The sequence below is a fragment of the Eubalaena glacialis genome, chromosome 2 (assembly GCF_028564815.1).
Source record: "Eubalaena glacialis isolate mEubGla1 chromosome 2, mEubGla1.1.hap2.+ XY, whole genome shotgun sequence".
NCBI lineage: Eukaryota > Metazoa > Chordata > Mammalia > Artiodactyla > Balaenidae > Eubalaena > Eubalaena glacialis.
This window is the reverse complement of record NC_083717.1, coordinates 34,241,066-34,265,804: the sequence shown is the minus strand read 5'-3', so window position 1 is coordinate 34,265,804 and position 24,739 is coordinate 34,241,066. Positions and strand designations below refer to the sequence as shown.

Here is a 24,739-nt window from a genome sequence, read left to right as displayed (position 1 = left end):
TACATACAACCGATGATCAAAATGCGACAGCACTGCAACACGGGGAGGGGCAAAAGGAGGGCTACGTGCGTGAACAGCTGAGTGGCCTGTCTTCACTGTGTATATCTAGGGCAAGGCCAAATCCCTGCCTGGTTAGACTTCACCTTTAACAAGTCCTTCAAGTTCTCTGGGCCTCAGACTACCCATCCAGAAAATCTGAGGAGCTATATTTCAATCCCTTATGGCAAATTTCCCAAAGTGTGTTGTGTCCAATTCTTGGCCCATGAGATACTCTGGGAGGAAAGAATTCTGTGGACAAATGAGTTTGGGAAACAAGGTATACTTTGCCTGCCTCCTAGAAATCCTCAGTCCTCGTTAGTGTAATAAAGGCTCTGATAAGTCCTGCAGTCAAGAAACTGAATAACTCTGTTTAATCATGTTTCACAAACTTCTTTGACTAAGAATTCTTTTTAGCATCGTGACCATGAAGAACCAGGTTAGGGAATTCTGCCTTACATGGCAATTGTGAGGCATAAGGATGGGCCAGGGCTGAGCCTTATGGATGGAGGAAGGAGGGGCCAATCATTATAGGTCAGGGTACCTCTCTGCATATGTAAAATGATTCTGCCCCTTTGGGGACCTGGAGTGACATCTGGGTTCTAGACCTTTGTCTCTGAAGATGCTGCTCGACCTGGTGGGAAAGGTGCTTGGGATGAGGGTGGGGTAAACGGAAAGCTCTCCCTTGAGAAGGGGGATCATAGTCTGCGGGTCTCAGAGCCCTACCACCAGGTGCTACCTCCCCCATTCTCGCTCTGCGGGGCAGGCTCTGGGACATGACAGAAGGCACCTGGGGCTCTTGTTAGGAGGTGTTTCTCCCTCATGAAGACCTGGTGGGGTGGATGGAGCCTCAGTCGGTTCATGCCCCCAACAGGAGCCTTTCCCCAGTGAGAACTTTTCTGGCTGAAAAGTGGGGCTCCGAACACCCTGAAGGGGCTGAGTCCTGCGCCGCGGGGCTGCCGGCGGTGTCCACTGCTGCTGCACACTTAGGTCAGGGCTGCCCCAGGCGCGAGGGATGGACTAGGAATGGCTCAAAAAACTCAAGAGTGCCAAGGCGCCCAGGCAGCCTCAACCAGCAATACCTGCGTGGAACTCACGAGAGGAGCCGAGCCTCCTACTCCTGGCCCACCTCGAGTCAGGGCTACTACCTTCCCTGGGAGGGGCCAGCACTCACAGTCTCGCTGTGGCAGGGAGGCAGAGACCGAGGGGGAGAGGAAGCACAGAGAGGCGGCGGTACCTACGAGAAGGCGGTGCTCGCTGATTTACCTGGAACACTTCAGTCTGACCGGGCTGCTGGTGGGGGTGCTGCTCACCGCTCTGCTGTCCGTGGTGCTGGCTTTGCCACTGCGACCAGACTTCCGAGGGCCGCCCTTGGAACTGCCCGCTACTTTGTCCACTTTCAGCTGAAAGACCCGACGCACAGGACACTTCCTTTAAAAGCCATCCCGTGGCTCTGGGAGACCTAAGAACCACTGCAGCCCAGAGGGTCCCACATTTCTGAAAGGCGCGTTCCATCCAGGGCTGGCTGACTGTGTTCGCCGTCTCCCTGTCTCTCACGCTGGCTGATAGATAAGAAGTTGGCTGCGCACCCGAGAGCTGGATGGGTGAAACAGGAAAGGGGGCTCTCTGCCGAATGGCGCAGGGACTGGGCAGACAGGGTGGCTCTCCCTGCGTGCACCTGCCAGGTGACCAGGGCCTTAAGCCTCAGAGCCCTCGGCCCTCTGTGATCACTGTTGGAGGCTTGCTTCCGCGGGGCTTGTCTGTGGCTGAGAGCAGCCCTCTCCTTGACATGTGTGAGAAGGGAGAGGCGGTCCCTGCCACTCTGGATGCCCCTCGGCTCACAGGCTGATCTTTAAAGGAACCTGGCCCTGACAGAGGAAGAGCCTCACTCAGCAAGCCCTGACCTCCGGCAGCCTCGCTGCCTTTCGGGCAACTTGGCTGAAGCCACGTGTGGCGTTCCACAAGGTCCTTCCACGGGGGCCAAGAGCCACGGCCCTTTCTGCCCATCTCTTTAGCTGAGGGTTTCTCAGCACCACTGGTTTGGGAGGAAAGGCATTTGGGTGCAGCTTAGACAAGAAGACAGGTCTCTTTGTGGGAATCAGCAAATTATAATTTGTAAGTGAGAGCAACCTTGCTTCTGTCTACACTTTACAAGAAATACCCAATGGAAAAACAGAAACTAAGAAAAATGAGCAGAATTTTGTCTAAAACACTTAAGATTCAACCCGAGGGGGGTAGTTTATCCTAAGGTGTATAAAAAAAACCACAGGAACTTTTTCTTGTTCCAAACCATTCAATAACGTTTTGGAGGCAATGGGCTCACTGTCAAGCTCTGGGTGGCAGGACAGGCCCCATCGTGGCTCCACTTGTTCTTCCAACAGGTGACCCTACTCACCACCTGATGAGTGAGCACTGGGTTAATCTGGGGGAAGGCTAGACAGTGTGCAGGGGGAAGAATCAATCCCTCTCTCTCTCACACATACATCTCACTTACTGCCTGAGACATAAACGGCTTTAATAAGACATACACTCCCTCGAATGCTTCACCACTGGCGCCTTTCAAGCTTTGCACGATCACAGTTGGTAAAGGGGTTTAGAAAATCAGGGAAGGACACGATTCCCTATTTCAGCACAAGAGGGATTTAAATCTGTTGTGTATGTAGGATTCTGTTGTTAAAAAAAATGCGTCTGGCTTTGCTGAAATGCCTTTACCTAAGACTCTCTCATGAGACTCCCTGGGCCAGGAGGAACTCTTTCATAGAATCATGTCCCCTGGCCCAGTTTCGGAATGGGACAATCTAGAACAGGCCTGGTGTGGCAAGATTAAATGCACAGCAGCCCCAGCTGGCGCAGTGAGGGAAGCCCCACTGGACAGACACTCGGCCCCCATCCTGGAGGCCCAGGAGGCTAAGCACAAGCTGGGCCACCTGTTGCCCGGAGGGAGGATGGACGGACACAGCCACCTCTGCTGAAAGCAAGGCTGGGGCAGAGCATGAGGACTGTCCTCACATATTCAGAGACGACTGCCTCTCAGGAGCCCTCCGGCTTCCTCCAGGACCTTCCTGCCACAGTGATTCCCCACTGGAGTCATGCCCATCATGAATTAATTCTCTCCACTCTTCCTTCCTACGTGGCCTGAAGTGTGTCTCCCAAATTCATATGTGCAAGGTCCAGCCGTCAGTATCTCAGACTGTGACTGTATTCAGAGAAGGGGCCTTTAAAGAGGCAGTTAAGGGGACTTCCCTGGTGGTCCGGTGGTTAAGAATCCACCTTCCAATGCAGGGAACATGGGTTCGATCCCTAGTTGGGGAACTAAGATCCCACATGCCACGGGGCAACTAAGCCCGCATGCCACAACTAGAGAGCCCGTGTGCCACAACGCAACTACTGAGCCCGTGCGCCACAGCTAGAGAGAAGCCCGCGTGCCGGAACTAAGATCCCGCATGCAACAACTAAGACTCGACGCAGGAAAATAAATAAATAAATATTTTTAAAAAAGAGACAATTAAGGTGAGATGAGCTCATATGGGTGGACCCTGATCCAATGTGACCGGTGTTCTTATAAGAAGAAGAAATCCGGACACAGGCACAGAGGGAAGACCATGTGAAGACCCAGGGAGAAGGTGGCCATCTACAAGACAAAGAGAGCGGCCTCAGAAGAAACCAACCCTGCTGACACCTTGATCTCGGACTTCCAGCCTCCAGAACAGTGAGAAAATAAGTTTCTGTTGTGCAAGTCACCCAGCCGGTGGTATTTTGTGATGGCGGCCCTAGCAGACGAATACATGCTCCTCAAGCTCCATGTCTATCTCTCCTTCCCTTTGCCGTCCATACACACAGCATCTTCTCACCTCTCCCTCCCTCCTCCACGCTCTGCAATCACTCTGCAGCCAAGTCTGTACATCCGAGCCCAACCCAACAGAAATTCAAATTCAATTCTCATTGTTAAGCTCTCTTGGGTATCAACACTTATGACCACCATCTTCTCGAAATTGTTTGGTTGACTTCTCCGACTACATCTGATATTGGTTCCACCACCTCCTACGCCACTCCTTGTCAGGTGCCCCCTGGTTCTTATATATGTCTCCGCCCCTTAACATGGGCTGAATGCAGAGGTCTGAGTTAGGCCTTCCCTTTGATCAGCAGACAAGATGGGGGCAACCTCTTCTATCCCCATGAACTAACTGATTCATTGATTCATTGGGCAGATATTTCCCGAGCTCCCACTCTGACCCAGCCTCCAGGCGAGTATTGTACATACATTGGGAAACAAGACAGTTCCTATCTCGAGGAGCTTACAGCATGGTCGGGGGAGAGGAGTAAGCAGCTATGTCCATCCAGTTGTAAGCTGCTATAAGAAGGTTGAGCAGAGCTGGAATAAAAACCTCTTAGGAGGGATACCTAACCTAGTTATGGCAAGTAGAAAATGCTTTTCAGAGACTTCACTTGAGAGCAGAAGGGGAATAGTTAGTAGTTAACCAGGCGTAAGGCTTGGAGGTGGGGTTAAAAAGCATTCCAGACACAAGGATCAGTCTGTACAAGACCTGGCAGTGAAGACAGTGAAGAGGGTCCATTCCACCCAGGGACCTACAGGATGTTCCGGATGCCAAAGGGCCCGGAGAAGTGTGACCCGGCTGGAGGGCACACCGGGGGTCAGGTCCCACACCATGAGGGTGATGGATTTTGAGGGCAGCAGAGAACTGCTGAAGGCTCTTAAGCTGAGGTGCATCACACACAGACCTTCACGTTTGGGAAGGTCACTCTTGTCAGTGGACGAGGGGACAAGGTGAGGGGGAAGAAGCCCACGTAGCATGAGGCTGCGGGAGTAATCCTTGCAGGAGATGACAGTAGCACCAGACGTGAGGTGGAGAGAAGTGGATGGATCTGAGGTATTCTGGAGAAGAAGGCGCCAGGACTTGTGGACTGATGTTTGGCTGTGCTGAGGGGCGTGAAAGGAGGACCTGGGAGTGGCAGACTCACTTCTCACATCTCTGGTGGTGTTTACAGCGCAGTTTCTTTCCTAAGCTTCGGGTCCATCTATCCACCTTAGGAGACGTGTCTAAACAGTATGACAGACACCTTGGACCCCTCACGCCTAAAACAATCGTCCCACCTCCTCGGACAGCCCAGACGGGGACACCACGCCTGTCAACTCCTTGCTCTCACCCACCCCTCACGCCCAGTCACTCACTGGGTTCTGCTGCATCCCCAATCCCCTAACACCCCTCCACCCAGTCTCCTTCCCTCCATCCATTCTCACAGCCGCCACCAGTGCTCCGAGCCGGGCCAGCACCCAATCTCCCCCAGACCCACGCAGCTACCGGGGTGGTCTTCCTACAATGGCATCCGCTGCTTAGAAACTAACACAGTCTCCCTTCGCCGCACCCCCCCACCCCATGGGAGTTCCCTGGCGGCCCAGTGGTCAGGACCTGGTGCCTTCACTGCCGTGGCCCCGGGTTCAATCCCTGGTCGGGAAACTAAGATCCCACAAGCCACGTGGCGCGGCCAAAACAAAACAAAACAAAAAAACACAGTCCCCCACCGTCCACGTCCCTCATAGTGGGCACACTCGAGCCTTCGGCATATGGTTCCTATTTTTCAAACCCCATCTCCCCCTTCTTTGTGCCCCCAGCCCCTCTCACTCTAGTCACATACCCCCGCCCCAAACACTGCACACCGCTCTGTCTCTGTGCTGTTGCACCTGTGTTCTCTCCGTCGTGGGCATCCTTCCCCTGCTCTGTGCCTGCAGGAATCTACTCATGCTCAAAGTCCCGACTGAACGTGACCCTGCACGACGGATTCCCTCAGTCATTCTGTCTTCTTCGCTCGTCTGCAGCACTTGCATTGTCTCTCGGGATGGTGCCCATCACGCTACACTGACTCATCCCCAGATCGTGAGTAACTTAAGGCCAGAGATCTTATCTACGTCTGTCCCGGGCCTTACTGGGTATACTGTCTGGAATAAAGGAGGCTTCAATAGGTATCTGCTGAAGGCAAGAATAAAGGAATGGAAAAAGGAAGGGAGAGAGGGGAGAAGAAGGCAGAAACATGAACATTCTGTACACTTTTACTTCTATTCCCCTTTGAGGCTTCCTGGACATCATTGACTTATAATGAAACAAAAACACATTCTCTCATCAGTCTTCCTCGGTGACAGCCAGAGACAGGGTACAGTGGAGGGGGGGGGGTGAAGATTAGAGGAAGATTAGCTCTCCATTTGTATCTGGGGGTGATTCTATTAATTACAGGGACAAGATTTCAGAATAAAAATTCTTAAACTTCTGGGGAGGGAAATGCTCTTCTTAAATGTGTGCAACAGAAAAAATCAATTAACTGGATTGCTTTAGAAACAGCATAGACTAGTTAAGGAAGGAGGGAAAGGACTTAGTATTTTTGGAGTACTGACTATGTGCTAGGCATCGTGCTGGGTACTTTCTAGACATTATTTCATTTCATTTCTTCTTCACTCTGACTCTAAGAGATGGGTCCATCTTCCACATTTTTCAGATGAAGAAACCGGGGCTCAAAGATGTGAAGAAATATGCCCAACTCATTTAGCTTATAAATGCCAGAGGCAGGGTTTGAACCTAATCTTTCTGACACTGAAGCCCACGTGCATTCGTTTGATAAATACAGCTTTCATACTGAACCCTGACTATGTACCTGACACTGAGCAGTGTGTTGGGGATACAACGGATTGCGATGGCCCAACCCATTGAGAAAGAAAGATGAGTAATTAGGCAATTGGAATTGTTAAGAGTGCTTATAGGGGAAGCATGGGCAGTGTGGAGGGACAAAGGAACAAGACCTAACTTAATCTGCATCTTCCTGGAGAAAATTATATCCAAAGATGATCTGCAGGATGAGTTCCCCGGCCATGTGGTGGGAGAGTTAAAGGGGAAAGCCCTCCATTCAGCCTCTGCTACTGAAATTTTTCCTTAGCTGCATTAGTGACCTCTCTGATTAAATAATGAGTAATAACTACGACATGACCTCTCCCGGATGACAGAGCCATGTGGGGTCTTAGCCTAAACCCTGGCCCTGACTGACCTGCCTGCAGGCAGATGGTGAACAGGGCATGTTCGTGGCCTGCCCTCGAGATGTACCCACAAGTTTCTTTCTGGAAAAAGCCCCAGTGTTAACCAACATCCTTGTGTTGCCTTATTGCTCCCAAAGCCATGTATATGGCTGCAAACCATGAGCTAGGTTCTAGCCATGCTCTGTTTCTTGTGTCCTGTGGGCTTCCTGAGCAAGGCCTAGGCTGCTACAGTCCTGGCTGGATGCCTGGGCCACCTGCCAGCCCAGGGGTCCAAATAGAATATATTTTTAGGCTGCTACTATCTGGGCCAACTGGGTGGGCTTTCAAACCAAAAGTCAGAATCTTGAAGAGCTTGTAGATTTCTAGGTTGTAGAGGGAAGCGGATGACAACTTCCTTAAAAAAAAAATTCACTGGCACTCAATGTTATAATTTCACTTTTGCTAACTAACATTTTCAGTAAGATTCATCTGATTTGGAAATTGCCCTAAGAGTCAAGGTTCACTTGAAGTCCAGCTCAGAGGTCCTAAGTGGTTGGGTTTAGCTCAGTGGCTCTCAAGCAGGGGTGATTTTGCCCCCTCACCCTGGAGGGACAATTGGCAATGTCTAGAGACATTTCCCATTGTCATAAACGGAGGAGCACTAGTGAGCAGAGGCCAGGGGTGCTGCTAAACACCCTCCATGAACAAACAAAGAATCATCTGGGGCCAAGTGTCCACAGCACCGCAGCTCAAAAGCCCTGCTGGATAAAGCCAGCAAAGAGCACCAAAGGGGCAGCTTATCCTCTTATGAGCGCCTTCCAGGTAAAGGCCTCCCTGTGGTTCTCGGCCAAGAGCTGCACCTCACAACAAGGATCACATGCTTCACACGATTTCTGGTTAAGATCTTGTCTTTTCATCACTAACTAGTAAGGGTGGGATGGTCTATAATTCCCTCAAATTACAGAATTTGAAGAATTCCCAGGACTGAGTTTTGGGGGCGGGAGCTGGGGAGTAAGAGGGACAGGGTGTCTGCAAACATTTCGGGTTATTGAAATCCCCTCTCTCATAGTGCTTATCCTACCCTGCTCCCCTATCCCTAATTATTCATCCTATTTCTCCCTGAAAGAATCTTCAGACATCTCTGGAATGACATATTCTTTCAATCTTCCTCTCCAAGGTAAATCTGCTAGGCCAGCTGTGACTTGTGTTATGCGGGAATGAGATACTTTAGCTACCTCTTCCTAAACTGAAAGGCATATGGGGAACAAATGAGAAGCAATGGACACGCTTGTGTCTGCCAACTTATTACATCAGGAAGCATGGTGGTAAGACAATAATGTATGTTAGCCCCAGCCCTGAAAAGGCATATATGCAGCCCTCGAGCCAAGTCAGGGAATGAAAGCCTGGCCTGCCGCAGCACCTCTGAACCACTTTCATCGAGCAACTTGTCTGCCTGGCTCCCTGCATTTCTCCTAGAAACATGGTAATATCAACAAGCAGACGCCTGAGGGTAGTTGAAACAGAGAACTAACCAATTCAGGGATTCGCATCATATAAATCTTTGGCAGTTATCATTTGAATGCCTCCAACCTCTAAATCCACCCTTCTTTGCCCTGCTTTGTGAAATGGGAACTGGACCCTGTAAACATTTCTCCTTTGCTAGCTGGTGCAATGTTAGGCTTTGTCAATAGAGGGAGCTGGAGAGACAGGCCGGGCACAGCAGAGGAAGTGGCTTGTCTTCTGGTTCGGGTGGCTTTTCTGCCCGGCGTGTGTCTACCAGCAGCGTGCAGGAGGCCCAGGGGCACTCATGCTTCAGCAAGCATCCTCAATCACCCAGAGGGCTGCAGGCCAGCTCCACCCTGCCGGCGCTCTCCCTGAAACCTCAGCCACCTGGTGGGTGGGTCCACTGGCTCTGGTCCACCTACGCCCTCTAGCCAGTGTCTCTGCCAGCTGCCAGGCTGCTTCTGCAGACCTGCTGCAGCCCACAGCCTCTGGCAAGTTTGTTTACCCCCAGTAGGTTGTATGTCCTGTGGTGGATACACCTTCAACAAGGTAAGGCTTCATGGGGTGTGGTCTTCTCCAGGCTGCCTTGCTTGTAACCCTCAGGCCCAACCAACAGGCCCCGAGGTACAGCTGTCTCACCCACGCCCTCGCGGAGGCGCCGGGGAAGCCGCTCAGATCTGCACCTACCGGGCCAGGGTATGTCCACTGCAAATGTAAACACCACCAGCTGTTTTAATGGGTTCATATTTATTTAATAATTAATGTGGGCTTCCCTGGTGGTGCAGTGGTTGAGAATCTGCCTGCTAATGCAGGGGACACGGGTTCGAGCCCTGGTCTGGGAAGATCCCACATGCCGCGGAGCAGCTGGGCCCGTGAGCCACAACTACTGAGCCTGCGCGTCTGGAGCCTGTGCTCCGCAACAAGAGAGGCCGCGATAGTGAGAGGCACGCGCACCGCGATGAAGAGTGGCCCCCGCTTGCCACAACTAGAGAAAGCCCTCGCACAGAAACGAAGACCCAACACAGCCAAAAATAAATAAATAAATTAATTAATTAAAAAAAAAAAAAAGGAAATCAGACTTTAAAAATAATAATAATAATAATAATTAATGAAACTGACCTTTTACCGAGATTGCTCTGTTCCCTCCCCACTCACCCACTCCCATCTGCTCTTCCCTGCACCCCTCCCCTCCGTGCTCTGGAGCAGCCATCGTCGTTAATAACACACCCCTCAGACCCCTTCCCTAATCACGCCCCCCTCTTCTCTGACCATAACCAAAGCTTGCCCCCTCTCCTCCACCAGGACTCCATGCCCTTGAAGCCCTCTGGAGCAGGAGCTGCTTGTTTTACCCACACTCCACAGATCCCATGGTCTGCGCACTCTCCAGGCCACCTCCACACCATGGTTCTCCACCCTGCTGTGAACTCTGACCCCTCTGCCTGGGCCTCCCCCGCCTGCACTGGGAGCTGTCCTCCAGGAGCCTTGCATCACAGATGACTCCGGCACCCACCCCGCTGAAGGTCCTCCTCATCGCTCCACCTGAGCTGGCTTCCAAACACACGCCAACTGTGTCCTTTCCCACTCAAACTGCTTGTGTGAGGTTAACAAACGAGGTATTGATGGTAAGGCCCCAAGAAACTTCTCAGTCCTTATTTTCTCTATTTTACAGTCTCTTCCATGCACTCATTGAAAGGGTTCCAGCCCCTTTCTCATTAATATAAATCAGGACGCATCCAATTCCCGCGTAATTCTAAGATACCCTGAACGATGGATTAGAGAGAACAGCTAGGATAGGGTAGTGATGGGAGCACAGACTCAGATGGCACTACCTGGCTCCACAGGCATGATGCTACCACTGACCAGCCGTGAGGCCTTGGGTAAGTTACCTGACCTCACTGTGCCTCAGTTTACTTATCTGTGCAATGGGAATAATCATAGTTTCTCCCTCATAGGGCTACCATGAGCTTTAAGTGAACTCAAATGTGTAAAGTGCTGGGCACGTAGTAAGCATCTGGTAAGAGTTAGCTACTGTCATAATTATTATTGTTATCATCCGAGTGTGAGATAGCTGGACGGCAGCTGTAAAAATGGTTGCTGAGCCTCGACCCCGTTTGTGTGATCCTGTTCTTGGTCTTCAGGTTGTACACTGGCCTCAGCCCCACGCTTTGTCGTTTCTGTGTTCCATCTCCATTTGCACTTCAGGGCCTAGCATTTGCTAAGTGGAGACCAGACAGATTCACAGAGCTAAAGGCCCTAGCCATTGGGGCAGGGGGTGGCTTCCCCTCCTTTCTTGCTAGAGCCACACTGAGGTGCTTCTAGGCCTTACGGGGTGAGTGCCAGGTCTCCTCTGAGCCTCTCCTGACCCTCCTGCCTTCAGTAGACCTTGGCTGCTGCACCTCCAGCACGGGCCTGCCGTCTCCCTGTTCCCATCAGTCTCCCCTGCCTCCGTGTCTGCACTGCTGGTTGGAACCGAGTCTCCTTCCCTCTGTTTCCAGGGCTCAGCCCCGGGCCTGGCACTCAGGAGGGCCTGGCACTCAGGAGGGCCTGGTGAGTAGGTCAGTGCCGGGTGGGCCCTGTGCTTCCAGGAAGGACTAGGTGCCTGCATGCCAAGTGTGCCAAGGCCGGCCTTCAGGACGAGACTGGGGGTGGGGGAGGGTGGGAGGTCTCTCCATATCCAGGTGAGGGAGCCGGATGCAGAGACTGCAGGGAGGCGGGAGTGCTCCTGGGAACCAGAGACTTCCAACCTCAAGGTGGGTCTACGTTGAGGGCCTGGCTGACTTGAAAGCAATTGCCTCAGGGCTTCTTCTTCCTGAAATAGGGCGCTGTGCTTCTAAACTCACCAAATAATCTGGCAAGAATATTTAAAGCTGAATGTGAGAACCTGCTACAAGGAAATGGGATTCACGCTGAGGGGACGGCTGAGTCCAAGGGGGAGCGACAGATAAGGAGTCGGGAAATGCTGGGCCCCGAGACCTCGAGACCTCGGGCTGAGGGGGCCAGAAGTGCTGCTATTAGTGGTGGGGACGGAGAGGGCATGAGAGCAGCTGCCAACTCCAGGTATGGGCTAGGAACAAGGCACAGCTCCTTCCTAAGGCTGACACGGCTTAAGGGGAAGCTTGCAACTCAAATGGAAATTCAGATGTTTGGGCTCTGCTTCATGTTCCCTCCCCCGAGCACACTATTGGCTGTCTTTCTCCGGGGACACGGGAAGATGGGCACCAGCTCAGGCTTCTTGTCAGCCCCACGGTCCCTTCTGAGCCCCTGCCATGTGACATGGAACCCTGACCCTGGCAGACATGCTGAGGGGGTCCATTAAATACCTGCAGGGTGAGCAGTGGTAAGGGCTCCTGGGAAGTGCACCACAGGGAGTGGTTACTTAACCCTTTATGGCCTGAGGTTGTGCAAACAAAGCTAGGCAAGATGTTCTTACGTGGGACAGGATCCCTCTTTTAATATTAAAAAGTGAACTTTACAATGTTTATTTATTTACACAATTTATTTACACAATTGGTCATCCCTATAACCTATACTTCTCTAGTTTTTTGAAATAGGACTGTAGGGTTTTTGACTTGGGCGACCTAAAGGTCCTTGCCAAGGGCCATAAAGGGTTAAAATAGCATTCAGATGACATCAGCGCAAGGGAGTAGAGTCCCAGAGCCTTGAAAATGATAAAGTCAATCCACAAAGCCGAGGTCTAGGCAGCCAGTCTCTTAGGGACACGACTGGCCTCCAGATAGCCAGAGAGAAGAGGCGCTTGGAAATCTCCAGACCTGGTACCAGGATTCTGGGAGCTTGGGGCTCAGACCCCCAAACTCAGAATGTTCAGAAAGCATCTTTGCTGCCGCTCCCAGGCATTCCTTCCCTCCTTCCCCACCTACCGAACCCTGGAGTCCTGTTGGCAAGACTGGAGTAGGCGTTCCCGCTGGGCGAGGAGGTGGCTGGGCTGGAGAGAGGACTGTAGGAGGAGGGGTCGGCCGGGTAGGTGTGGCTCGTTCCAATCCCAAAGGGAGAAGACTGAGTCTTGCTGGACTGAGAGGGGATTGGCTACAATCAGGACGAAGCACAGAGATGGAGAGCATCAGCTGCAGGTCTCCCCGCCCCACGGCCTGGGCTGGTCACTGCCACCCGCAGTGACAGTCCCGCCCTGGGCTGAGAGTGGCTCCGAAGGCCCTCCTGGGCCTGCTGGGCACAAGGCCTGGGGTCGGCCCACTGTGTGCTGGCCCAAGAACCACAGCACTCGGGCCCCGGATCTCTGGGGCAGGTCTGGTTGAAATTCACCCCCAGGGCTACAATGATCTAGGTCCTCTGCCTTCTGCTTATGGGACCTTGGCAAGGACCCCTCAGCCCAGAGGACAGCCGTCCTCACAGTGGCTACAGGGAGCCGCGTGTGTCCCAGCGATGACGTTCTCACGCACTCCTGGGCCAGGGAAATGCAGGTCCAGAGTGGGGGGGGGGCTCGCTCCTGATGGAGGGCCTCTGTGCGCCCGCCCCTCCCCCAGGTTCCCCAGGACTTCCCCGAGACTGTCGGGAGAACAGGCTGCTGAAACCAGACTCGGTACCATTGCTGGGTACCCAGTTCCTCAAAGTACCCTTAGGGTGGCCAGTGCTCCTGGGAGCCCGGCTGTGTTTGGGGTGGTCAGCTGCAGCTCAGAGCGCTGCCCCTTCTCAGAGCTGGGATGCAAAGTAAGCACAGCCCAGCCGCTCTGCACCCTCTGGGCACCTGGGGGCAATGCCCTCACCGACACCCATACCTGTCCGGGAAAGGGCGGCCGACTCCCCGTCCAGGCCACCTGACTCTGGTTTAGCTGCCGGGAGATTTGGGACATGTTCTGGCTCGTCGAGGAGGAGGACTGGATATCATTCACGCCAGGCACATGCACCACCGAAGAACTGCAAGGGAAGAAAATGCATTTGTCCTGGGGAGACGCCCCAGCTCCATGCGCCCTGTCCCGGGCCACCTCTCCCGGAGCGCACCGCTCTCTCCCACCAGGGCAGTGCATCACTGGATCGAAGGCCCTCAGGGGGAGCCCCCGGTCTTCCTTCTCTCCCCCAGGGCTCCCTCGACCCACCACTGCTGCCTCTTTTTCCCCACACGGTCTCCCCCTCACTCTTCTCTACGCAGCCCCAATCCCACCCCTCTGTGTCTCTTGCTTTCAACGGATGATTCCCAGCAAGAGAGCAGCTTCTTGGAATAAAAACCAGTCTCGGTGTTAACTTGCTCTCTGTGCTCTGGTTAATTTGTTCCTTTGGGGCACCTATAAAGCTTAAGGATTCAGGAAATAGGCCACAGGCTTTCAGAGAAAAGAGCGTGTCAGTGGAAGCCTGCTGGGTGGGGCCTGGACCTGTCCGCCCCAATCCCAGCGCAAACTGCTGTTTGCCTCTTTTGACCCTTCAGTGAATCTTCAGTTGAATCCAATGAGTCCTTAGCAGACACCCGCTGTGTGTGTCACCCGTGCTCTCTGCCTGTCCTCCCGCAGGCTCAGTCCCTGACCGCTGTCTCTGCCCCTAGGCCTGCGCTGGCTGCACTGCTAGACGTGGCTTCTGTGAGGTTTTCCCAGTTCCGCCAATTATACAACAAGCTCATTAAAGATAAGGAGACGGGGCAAGACTTGCGTTTCGTTTCAGGCTCTTCCTCCTGCCTCCCCAGGGCCAGCTCCGCACAGGCAGAGTGCTGGGTGCCCACGAGCGAATCACGTGGGAAGAAGGGGGCTAATCACGGAAGGCCTGGGTGGAGGTGGGTTTTCAGCCAGGTTTTAAAGAAAAGAAGGTTATAGACCAGTAAAGAAGACCGGGTACCGTTTCACTAATTGTATTACAATATGTTTTCCATGCTATCCGGTCCCTCTTAAATAGGGAGAACTCAAAGATGACAAGACATTCCTGCACTAACCATGATCAAGGGGAACTTCATTCCCATCCTCCTGAAAGCACTTCCTCACTCAACACAGGACTCCTTTCCCATTCTCCCTCCTGATGAATGTGTGAGCTCAGAGGGCCTTTTCTCATCACTGTTCTCTGGGAGGGTGGCCCTCGGTGCCCTCACAGCACTGATTGGAGAGCTGGCAGTAGCCTTGTGGGTCCTAGGAAAGGTGCCCTGGCTAACGTACGCACAGGGCCCACGGGACCACAGCAGGACTTGGGCTGGGAACATACTTAGGGATATGCTGCCACAGCTGTGCCGTTCTGCTGGGGGCTCAGGGTCATTCATCCCATAGCCCTTCCCACTCAAACCAGCTCAGGCCCTGCAGATTTACAGGAAACTGCCCATCTCACAGGCGTAAAGCCTCACGCGTTCTTTAATTTTTTTTTTAATACATTTATTTGATTTATTTATTTTTTATTTTTGGTTGCGTTGGGTCTTCGCTGCTGCATGAGGGCTTCTCATTGCGGTGGCTTCTCTTGTTGCAGAGCATGGGCTCTAGATCACGGGCTCAGTAGTTGTGACGCACGGGCTCAGTTGCTCCGTGGCATGTGGGATCTTCCTGGCCCAGGGCTCGAACTCATGTCGCCTGCATTGGCAGGCGGATTCCTAACCACTGTGCCACCAGGGAAGCCCTCTTTAATTAATTAATCCACTCATTCTATAGACCAGTATCTAGTGAGTGCCTCCCCAGTGCCAGGCTCCACACGGGGGCTGGTGTTCCCCCTGGACTCCTTCCTTACACAGCCGTCCAGACACCAGCCTGCCTTCCCTTCTCGGTAACCGCCCTCCACCCCGCCCCGCTCTTCTGTTTCTGTGACGACAGTCCACACAGGCACAGCACCTCCAGCTGGACCGTCTCACTCCTCCACTGCGCTCCCCGCACCCCTGCCACCTGAACTTTCTCCAGGACTCTGCTTCCTCAAGTCCCTCTTCTCCCACAAGTCATCAGTGATGGAGTCCAAACTCCCGGGCGTGGTATTCAAGGCCTCCGAGGTCTCATTCCGTTTCTCCCAGACTCGAGGCCTCCCCATCTCTCCTGCTTCCCGGGCTCCGCTCACCACATCCCCGATGGCTGGGTGCCCGCCCTGGCAGCAGGTGGCCACCTGACTTTTGCTTCTGGGTCGCCCTCCCGCCCCCTGCCAGGCTGCCTCGGGTTGTCCCTCTTCACCTCTGGCCTCTGCTCCGTCCCTGCTGCCCTCTGTCCAGACGGCAGGGGTAGGGGGGGAGCAGCAAGTGTTATGAGGACTCGATGAACACGGGCCTGGGCTGGCACACAGCCTGGCACGGAACTACAATTGGTCACTGTGTGCTGAGTGCATGAGTAACACAGCAGCAGGGCAGAAGTCTGGAGCCTCGGCCAGCGCTCAGCAGAGCGGGGTGACCGGCAGTGATGATGGCTCAGGAGCAGCTCACTGGGGGTTGTCGTCTTGTCCTCCTGTCCCCAGACCAGAGAGTCGCTGCCTGTGGCCAGGGTTCCCCAGAGACTCAGAACAGGCTGCAATCCAGCGAGGCCCAGCTGCAGGGCTGGTCAGAGCCACTCCGAGATTTCAGAGGCTGCTGTTCCAGGGCACAGCTGCTGAGCGACCTGCTGCTTCCCCAGGAGGTCTGTCCATGGACCAGTGTGGAAGCATGAGCCTCATCCCCTTCGAGAGGGCAGTCCCGGCCCGGACCTCTCATTGGGGTGGCTGGTCCCACCTGCCCAGTCTTGGTCCCTGCCTGCATCTCATCTGGAAACTCAGCTCTGGCCAAGTCAGCCAGAGGTTGGGCTGTATGAGGAGCCCCATCCTCCTGGGCATGCATCTGAGATGCTTCTCCTAGTGAGTCTGGGGGCATCTGATGCTCACTTGAGTACCCACACACCCTCCCTGAATGCTGCGGGTCTCTCCTCTAGCCATTCTCCCCAGGCTGTGCTCCTGTTTCCCCAGCAGGCAGTGAGCCAGGCCTTGCCTCTGGTGGTACTGTCATGGTGGTGTTGTCACAGCTTCCTCTGTGACCTACAAGAGGCCCCTGATGCTAAGAACCAAGCTGTGGGAAGGCCAGACATCCTGCTTGTACCTCCCATGAGTGGCCCTTTAGGCTGAGACCCCAGGCACGATGGGCCAAGTTGTCCTCTCCCCCTTGGAGTTGGCCATGGCCTCAGAACCAGGGAACAGGGCACTTTCTGCTGCCTTGTCAGGTGTCCCCAGCTCTGCCCCATCTGGGTCCTGGCTAGAGGCCACCTCACTCCCTTCTCCCCGGCAGGCACTGCTACACGACGCAGTGGCTGGCACCTTTCACATCTGAGATAGAGTAACTGACACCGTGCATTTACGGTGACTCACCTAGGGCTCACAGGGCAGAACCTGAGCCACCGGACTCCTCAGCCTGGCCCGGGCATGTGCATGTGTAAGCACGAAGTGAGGTTTGTAGTATTTGTTGCACACAGAGCCAAGCTCTGAGACCCAGGGCTTCACTGGGTAGGGGGCCCTCTTCCTGCCCTCTTGCCCCGCTGCCCGCCCCCGCCAGGTACCTGAAGGCCTTTCCCGAGTGTCCAGGGGGAAATGGACTTCCTTGGGAGTAGATCTGCTGAGTTCCTGCTGCAGAAGCTGAGCTCATCATCTTCTTCTCCGCTGGGAAAAGCAGAGCAAGGGTCACATTTGAGGAGTTCCTGCCCTACGGACCCCAGGGCAGGGAGCCCCGAGCACAGATGCAGGGGTGGCATGCACAAGCCGGAGGGCACAGGCCCCGGGCAGCCCATCCCACCCGCATGCAGCCTGCCCCGCCCTGATCTCCGCAGCTGCTCTTGAGGGCCCCTGGCTGTTCCCTGAAGCCTCAGCTGGGCCACACGCTGTAAGGCAGGCTCTTTTCGAGAGTCGGGAAGAACTAAAGAGGGTTCTTCCTCAGACAGTATTTTACGGAGTTCTTCTCACCTGGGGTGGGTACGATGCCTCTCATTTTCTTTTTTTTTTAAGATTTTTTTGATGTGGACCATTTTTTAAAAAAAGTCTTTATTGAATTTGTTACAATATTGCTTCTGTGTTATGTTTTGGTTTCTTGGCCGCAAGGCGTGTGGGATCTTTTTTTTAATATTATTATTATATGTTTGTGCTTTTTTTGCAGGGGGCGGCACTGGGTCTTCGTTGCTGCGCGCGGGCTTTCTCTAGTTGCGGCGAGCGGGGGCTACTCTTCGTTGTGGTGCGCGGGCTTCTCATTGGGGTGGCTTCTCTTGTTGCAGAGCACGGGCTCTAGGTGCGCAGGCTCAGTTGTTCCGCGGCATGTGGGATCTTCCCGGACCAGGGATCGAACCCGTGTCCCCTGAACTGGCAGGCGGATTCTTAACCACTGGACCACAAGGGAAGTCTGTCATGTGGGATCTTAGCTCCCCGACCAGGGATCGAACCTGCACGCCCTGCACTGGAAGGTGAAGACCTAACCACTGGACCGCTAAGGAATTCCCGATACCTCTCATTTTATGCGTGAGAAGGTGCAGAGCCATGGTTAAGAGGACAGGCTCTAACGTCCAGCTCTGCCCTATTTATCTGGGGTGCGGCCTTGGACATGTTATTTAACCTCCTCCTGTCTCCGTTTCCCCGAGTGAAAGATGGTGATAATAATAGTAGCTTCCTCATAGGGCTGTGGTGGGAATTCAATGAGTTAGCATAAGTTAAGTGCTTAGAACAGGGGCCAGTATCAGAGCCAGCAGCATTTAAATGTTCGCTATCACTTGCTAGTGTGGAAACTGAGGCTCAGTTTGTCCAAGCTCATGAGCCAGTGAAGGAGGACTCAGGGCTTGAATCCAAGTCCAGCACTCCTCCCATTGGCCCAGAACCCTGCCTGACCCCGCTGCCCTAACCCAGCAGGTGCTCCAGCTAACCTGGTGCAGCCCCGACCTGTGTTCCTTACCCTTCCACGAGGGTTTCTTTGAGAGGCCAAGCTCCTCATACAAATGAAAACACTCAGGCCCAGCCAAGATGCGTAATAGTGGATGCTTTTCTGCCACCACGGAGTGCTAAGTAGAAAACTCAGCTCAGCAGTCTCTCCCACAGAGAGAGGCTGAAGAAATGGGCTCAAATCCCAGCTGGGCTGTTAGATCTTCACACGAGGAAGAGGGTGGTAGTTTGAGAAACAAGAGTGGGAACGGGAGCCTTCTCACTCCCTCTGGTAATTGAGGGGTCCAGGGCTCTCCGAAGCACCCTCCCAATTTCCCTAGAATCTCAAAATCCCTACGCGTCTTATTCCTATAGACCCTAACATCCCTGCTTGCAACAAGATCTTGGAATAAAGGGTATAAAGGTGAGTTACATGGCAATTATTTTGTGCCTGGACAGACCCCACGTCTGCACCTGTCTCTGGCTTGCTGGTGGGGGGATGGGCGGAGCGGGTGGATCCTCCATTGACTGGGCGTGAGAAGTGATGGACGCTCAGGCTCACGGGCTTGGGGCCCAGAGAGCTGGCTTCAGGGACCATGTGACAAATCGCCCACACGTGTCAACAAACCTCTGTGACGTTCTGAGAAACCGGAGGCACTGAGCAGTTTTCCTGGTCCATTTTCTTTTGCTGCAGTGACGGGGTGCTCATTGGGAAATCCTTACAGGATGGAAAGAGATCAGACTCTTGGGTGTGTATTTCTAACCCAATCATAAGGCCTTGGATCTTGGAGAGAAAGAGATGAGGCTAAAAGTTGCATGAGTTAGGAAGACTTCTGGACTTCTCTTGACTATAAACAAGCCACTTTTTCTCATGTATTTAAGGTTTCTCGGTGGTTGGTTAAATAAGAAACATTTTTTTTCTAAATGCTCCAGGACATCTGTGGGGTACAAAATTACATCTATAACTTAATACATATATACATAAAATTATTCAATCTTCTATATCTTTATTATTTTGATCTACATGATTTGCTAGAGATGAAGAAAGGCATATTGAAATCTTCTGCTATAATCTGGCTTTGTCAGGATCTCTTGTGTTTCAAACTATTTTTGGATTTCACATTTCATTGTTCGTGACATTTATAACTTCATTTTAGGCTCCGTCTTTTACCTGTATACAATAAGCTTCTCTCTCCGCTTTCCTCCTTGGTTTTGGAGTGCATCATCACCAACCGCTCTTTCCGGTTACATAGTTTCATTTCATCTTGTTTTGGTTATATCATATTTTGGCACCATACTATTCAAGAATTATCAATCGGAAGCCCTTGAGCATCAACTTATTTCATTACTCGTGCTATTCATATTTTCTTGCTATCTCTCTTTATTTTTCTCCTGAGCGTTTTGCAAGTTGCTAAAAATTTCCTTGTCTTTTCTTGGAAGTGGTTTGGAGGCGAGACCTCTTTCCTTCCATCTTTCTTTTTTTTTTCCCATCCATTAGTGGTTATGTTTAAACATACTTGAAGTTATATGTCAGAGAAAAAATAGTATAGACTGATGAGAAATTTCTGTTTCTAGTCCCCTGAGCCAAAGTATGTATCTTTGCTGAATTGACTCTGGTTTTTATTTATTTTTAAATATCTTTTTTATCTTCTAACAATGTTATATTAATTCCAGGTGTCACTAGTTTCACTTTTTCATCGCTACTTCTTTTCCAACCTATCACTTTCATTCTTGTGTTCCATATTTTGATTCATTTCACAAAAAGCACAATCTTCTGCAAGTAATTTTTTTCCAGGAAGTATAAGTAGATGGTGCATGTCCGAGAAGGTCTTTCTGTTGCTTTTTCATATAGGAAAGCAGCTTGGTTGGTGGAAATACTTTTGGATTACATATTTTCCTTCCCTTCTTTTTCCTTTTCTGTTAATTTTTTTTCTATTTTGTCATCTTTATGGGAAAAGGTCTATGTTTGTATAATATTAAAATTTCAAATGGGTTTCCCAGAAATGCTGTGGGTATCTGACCAAATATTTCAGGCTTATCTGAGAGGAAGAGGAACTTTTGCTATTGTTTCCTCTTGCTGGATGAAATTACGTTTCTCTATAAATTCGAGGAAATACCGCTGTGGGCGGGTGGCACATCTGGATGGCCGGTGGGAACCACCAGAGGGGAGCCTCCCTGTCAGGCTAACAGGTCTGTTCTCTGTTGGCAGCTGGGCACCTGCTGCTTTCGGTTCAGGCAGCTCCAGCGCGCTCCCTACTTTCCTAGCATCTGGTTCACAGCCACGTGGGCACGAGGGCTGAGGTCTTCCACTACAGGTGCTGGCAGCAGGAGGCCTGAGATCTGCTCTCTCCCAGCTGCCCGGGGCCTCTCTGTCCTCGCTGTGGCCCATGCTGACCCCAGTTCCTCAGTCCTAAGAGGACGCTAATGGGGGGTCCCTTCCCATGACTGTGTTTCCCACGCTTCCATGGCGTGAGTCGGCCGGTTTCTCCCTTCAGCTGATCCTGATTACACTGTATCTCACAGATCACATAAAAATGGAATCTTTTCCCTGAATTTTGGAACTGACAAAGACATTTCCAAGTTTTATATGTTGTTGATCTTAGCGGCAGTCTGAGTGGGCGAGGGAGGCAGCTGCACACGTGGGTTCCACGTGACACCTGAACTTTGAACCGCACCATTTTCTTTTTTTAAAAAATTTCTTATACCATTTTATTTTTTAATTATTTATTTATTTATTTTTGGCCACCCCTCGCAGCATGTGGGATCTTAGCTCTCCGACCAGGGATTGAACCCGAGTCCCCTGCAGTGGAGGCACAGAGTCTTAACCACTGGACCACCAGGGAAGTCCCAAGAATGGCCCCATTTTCTCTAACTGCAGTGCTAACACAGGTGAGCACCCCAGTGACCACCGTGAAGGGTGACCCGTGGAACACCCACACAGTGGAACACTACGCAGGTGGTAAATACGATTCAGACCATTTAATAATCTAGAAAGATGTTCATCATAAATTGTCATGTGAAAAAGTAAGCTACCAAACAGCAGGAGCTCGATTTTGTATATAAAAAGATTTCATATGTGTAGAAAAAGACAAAAAGGACGACCTTTAAAAAGTTAAAAAAGATTAAATCTGCGTGGTAGGATACTGGATAATCTTTATTTTCCTTTTTACTGCATATTTTTATTTTAAAATGTGGTCCTCTCTGCATTAGAGATTAAGTTGAGATTCTTTTTTTTCAATAAGTTTATTTATTTTTGGCTGTGTTGGGTCTTCGTTGCTGCGCGTGGGCTTTCTCTAGTTGCGGCGGGCAGGGGCTACTCCTATTGCGGTGCTTGGGCTTCTCATTGCGGTGGCTTCTCTTGTTGCGGAGCACGGGCTCTAGGCGCGCAGGCTTCAGTAGTTGTGGCATGTGGGCTCAGTAGTTGTGGCTCACGGGCTTAGTTGCTCCACAGCATGAGGGATCTTCCCAGACCAGGGCTCGAACCCATGCCCCCTGCATTGGCAGGCGGATTCTTAACCACTGCACCACCAGGGAAGTCCCAAGAGATTTTTTTTTTTTTATAGGGACATGTCTTTGTCTTGATAAAACTAAATTCTACCATGATTAATAGAGCTCATTTATTCCAATTCCTCAAATTTTGAAGATGAGATGTCAGAGGCCCCAGGTTGGTTGCCCCAGGTAACGGGTAAATGAGAGGCGAGGCCAGGAGTAGAGAGGATCCACTGGGACCCCTGTATTTGGTGCTACTTTTCTACGCTGTAGAAGTCGCTGTAAATTCACCCTCAACGGTGGCTGCCTCCAAATGGCTGGATAGCGACTGTAAACCCCACAATCTCACAACCTCAGCATCCTTTGGAAACTTACATGCACTGATTCCTGCAAACATCTCGGCAAACCGTGGATCTCTTTCCTGGGAAAAGATCGAGTCTGCCTTTTCCACAGACTTCCCGGCCTCGTGAACCCCGGCTGGTAGGTTGGAGACAGGAACCTGTTTGCACATGAAAACACAAGAGCATCCTGCGTGTAAGGTGCAGAACAAACGCTCCCAGTGGTCACCTGTTTGCCTCCACCAGAACCCCCTCCCTCAGAATTGCTGGCATTTTGGCCTTCCGTGTTGTGTAGGGCAGGAGCTTTTCTGTACATGAAAACCAAGAACAGACGGGCGGGGGTGTGAACGAGAGGTCACAGAAGGGTCACTGGAGCCCCACTGATCACTTGGAGAGAGATAAATAAAAATAATCAACCTAGTCTAAATATCGGGAAAAGTGAACATAAAGTTTAATTGGAGAGAGAGGCCAAATACCAACACAAGCTGCGGTTTCTCTATGGCCACAAGCAGTGAGAAGAGGAGGGGGATGAGGGGAGGGAGGGGGGCCTGGGGAGATGGAGAAGGAAAGGGGACAGGGCAGTGAAGTGGGAGACACAGGCTGTGACCGGACAAGTGTGCTGAGAACAGAGGGGCTCAGACTAAAGGCGGGAGAAGCAGCGAGGAGGCTGCAGGGCTGACACAGTTCAAAGCCATGCTGGCTTAGGGTTAGGGTTAGGGTTAGTTCCCACACAGCCTCTGCATCTCAGTACCAGTAAGTCCCCTACATACGAACGAGTTCCATTTCGAGAGCATGTTCGTAAGTCCAATTTGTTCGTAAGTCCAACAAAGTTAGCCTAGGTCCCCAACTAACACAATCGGCTCTATAGTACTGCACTGTAATAGGTTTATCATACTTTTCACACAAATACTACATAAAAAACAAACAAAACATAAAGAAGACCTTTTTAATCTTACAGTACAGTACCTTGAAAAGTACAGTAGTACCAGCTACATCACTGCTGCTTTTACGCTTGCTTCTGGACATCCTGGGCTTGAAATAAAGATACTGTACTACTGTACTCTCTACAGTACTGTACAGTAAAGTACACAAAAGCACAGTCACTTGTAGAGGATGCACGCATGTGACAATGTACGCCAGACACGTGAGCTAACTTCCGTGACTGGACGTGCGAACGCACGTTCGCATCTTTGAAAGCTCGCAGCTTGAAGGTTCGTATGTAGGGCACTTACTGTGCTGGCTGACCGCGGCTCCTAGCGCTTCCTGTTCTACACTCTTCATGGCTCGGCTTGGCTCTGCATGGAAGAGTCACAGCCGACCCCCCGCCCCACTCCGGGGACCAAAATGCTTTTTGCAGGGTGGGTAGAGGGAGAGACAGCACCTCTTGAGCTGAGGGGCTCAAGCTAAGGATTGGATTTAGTCCGCAGTCCTTTGGTTGGAGACAGTTCCAACTGGGAAAGCGTTTCCAGAAATTCACCTGCGGTAAGTCGTAGGATGACAACCCGTCTCTCTGGTGCACCTCCAATTCCGCCTGCTGCTGCTGAAGCTGCCTGGGAAACAAGGAGTCAGCAGTCACGAAGAACAGAAGTGGTGCTGACAGGGCGGAGCCACAACTGTCCCCGCTCCCCAAGGGCACAGAGGGCAACGCCGGACGGATCTCTAAACTGTTTTCAGTTATGACTGATTTCATTATTTTTATGTCTCAAATCAAGACCCCAAGCCTTGTCTTTTAAGTGTAGGCTGCCAATATTTAGGAAATAAGTTTTGATTTATGACTTCATTTTATGCAGGGTAAAAGACACCAACACTAAAAGAGAAAAAAATTTAAGGCAAAATTCAGAAAAGCCCAACGATGCTGTTGGCTTCAGCCAACCCTTGCTTCCCTGTAAGCTGGTAGGAGGTGACATCATCCCATCCAAGTCTCACGCTAAATTTTCACAGTGGTTACTTTACCCCACATTAAAATTAAGAGACGGAAGTCGAAAGAGGCCAAGCCGTTGTCCCAGTTGGCTGACCAGCAAGTGGCTGTGACACGACAGAGCCAGGATCTGACCTCACGCGTCTGACCCGGCTTGCTCTGCTCTCTGCATGGTACTGGGATGCTTGGGAAAGAAAAAGACTCCTTAGAGGGAATGGCTGCTTGACGTTTTAAAGTATGGAAACTGGGTTACTTTCAAGGCACAGTGAGTCCTGCAGCTCAGAGCCTAAAAAAGGGGCAGGATGACCCTTAAACACCAACAAGGATGTCAGGCAAAAACTTACTGGCAAATTACTGACAAAAATCAGTCCCCCACCCTTCCCGTGCATCAGTTTAAAGGACATGAACAGACCATTCAGGTATAAACAAACATGTAATATGCAATATGTATACATATAACATGTATATACATATAACAAGCAAGTAATTAGGGAAATACTTTCACCACTATAATAAGCAAAATAAATGCAAATTAAAATAACCTCGAAGTATAATTTTTCACCTACTAAGTTGGTAAAAACATGCTTAGGGTGGTGGCTTGGTGTTGAACCCACTCTGCTCACACTCTGTAGGAGAAGCGTGTGTGGACGCAATCTTCTTGGAAAG

At 51.6% G+C, this 24,739-nt stretch overlaps 1 protein-coding gene across 6 annotated transcripts in view; it reads right to left on the bottom strand.

Moving 5' to 3' along the window:
• Nucleotides 1-24,739, bottom strand: part of ARNT2 (aryl hydrocarbon receptor nuclear translocator 2) — a 198,052-nt gene that overhangs the window by 4,706 nt on the left and 168,607 nt on the right. For 3 of the 6 annotated variants that reach the window (XM_061179804.1, XM_061179805.1, XM_061179801.1), the window contains 6 exons: nucleotides 23,633-23,705; nucleotides 22,193-22,316; nucleotides 16,990-17,089; nucleotides 13,309-13,447; nucleotides 12,436-12,601; nucleotides 1,303-1,439 (listed from right to left, as the gene is read on the bottom strand). In XM_061179804.1, the coding sequence (XP_061035787.1) occupies nucleotides 1,303-1,439; nucleotides 12,436-12,601; nucleotides 13,309-13,447; nucleotides 16,990-17,089; nucleotides 22,193-22,316; nucleotides 23,633-23,705 (739 nt within the window). Of the gene's footprint in view, nucleotides 1-1,277; nucleotides 1,440-12,435; nucleotides 12,602-13,308; nucleotides 13,448-16,989; nucleotides 17,090-22,192; nucleotides 22,317-23,632; nucleotides 23,706-24,739 lie in introns of all 6 variants that reach the window. The other 3 variants (XM_061179803.1, XM_061179802.1, XM_061179806.1) reach the window with 3 other exon arrangements.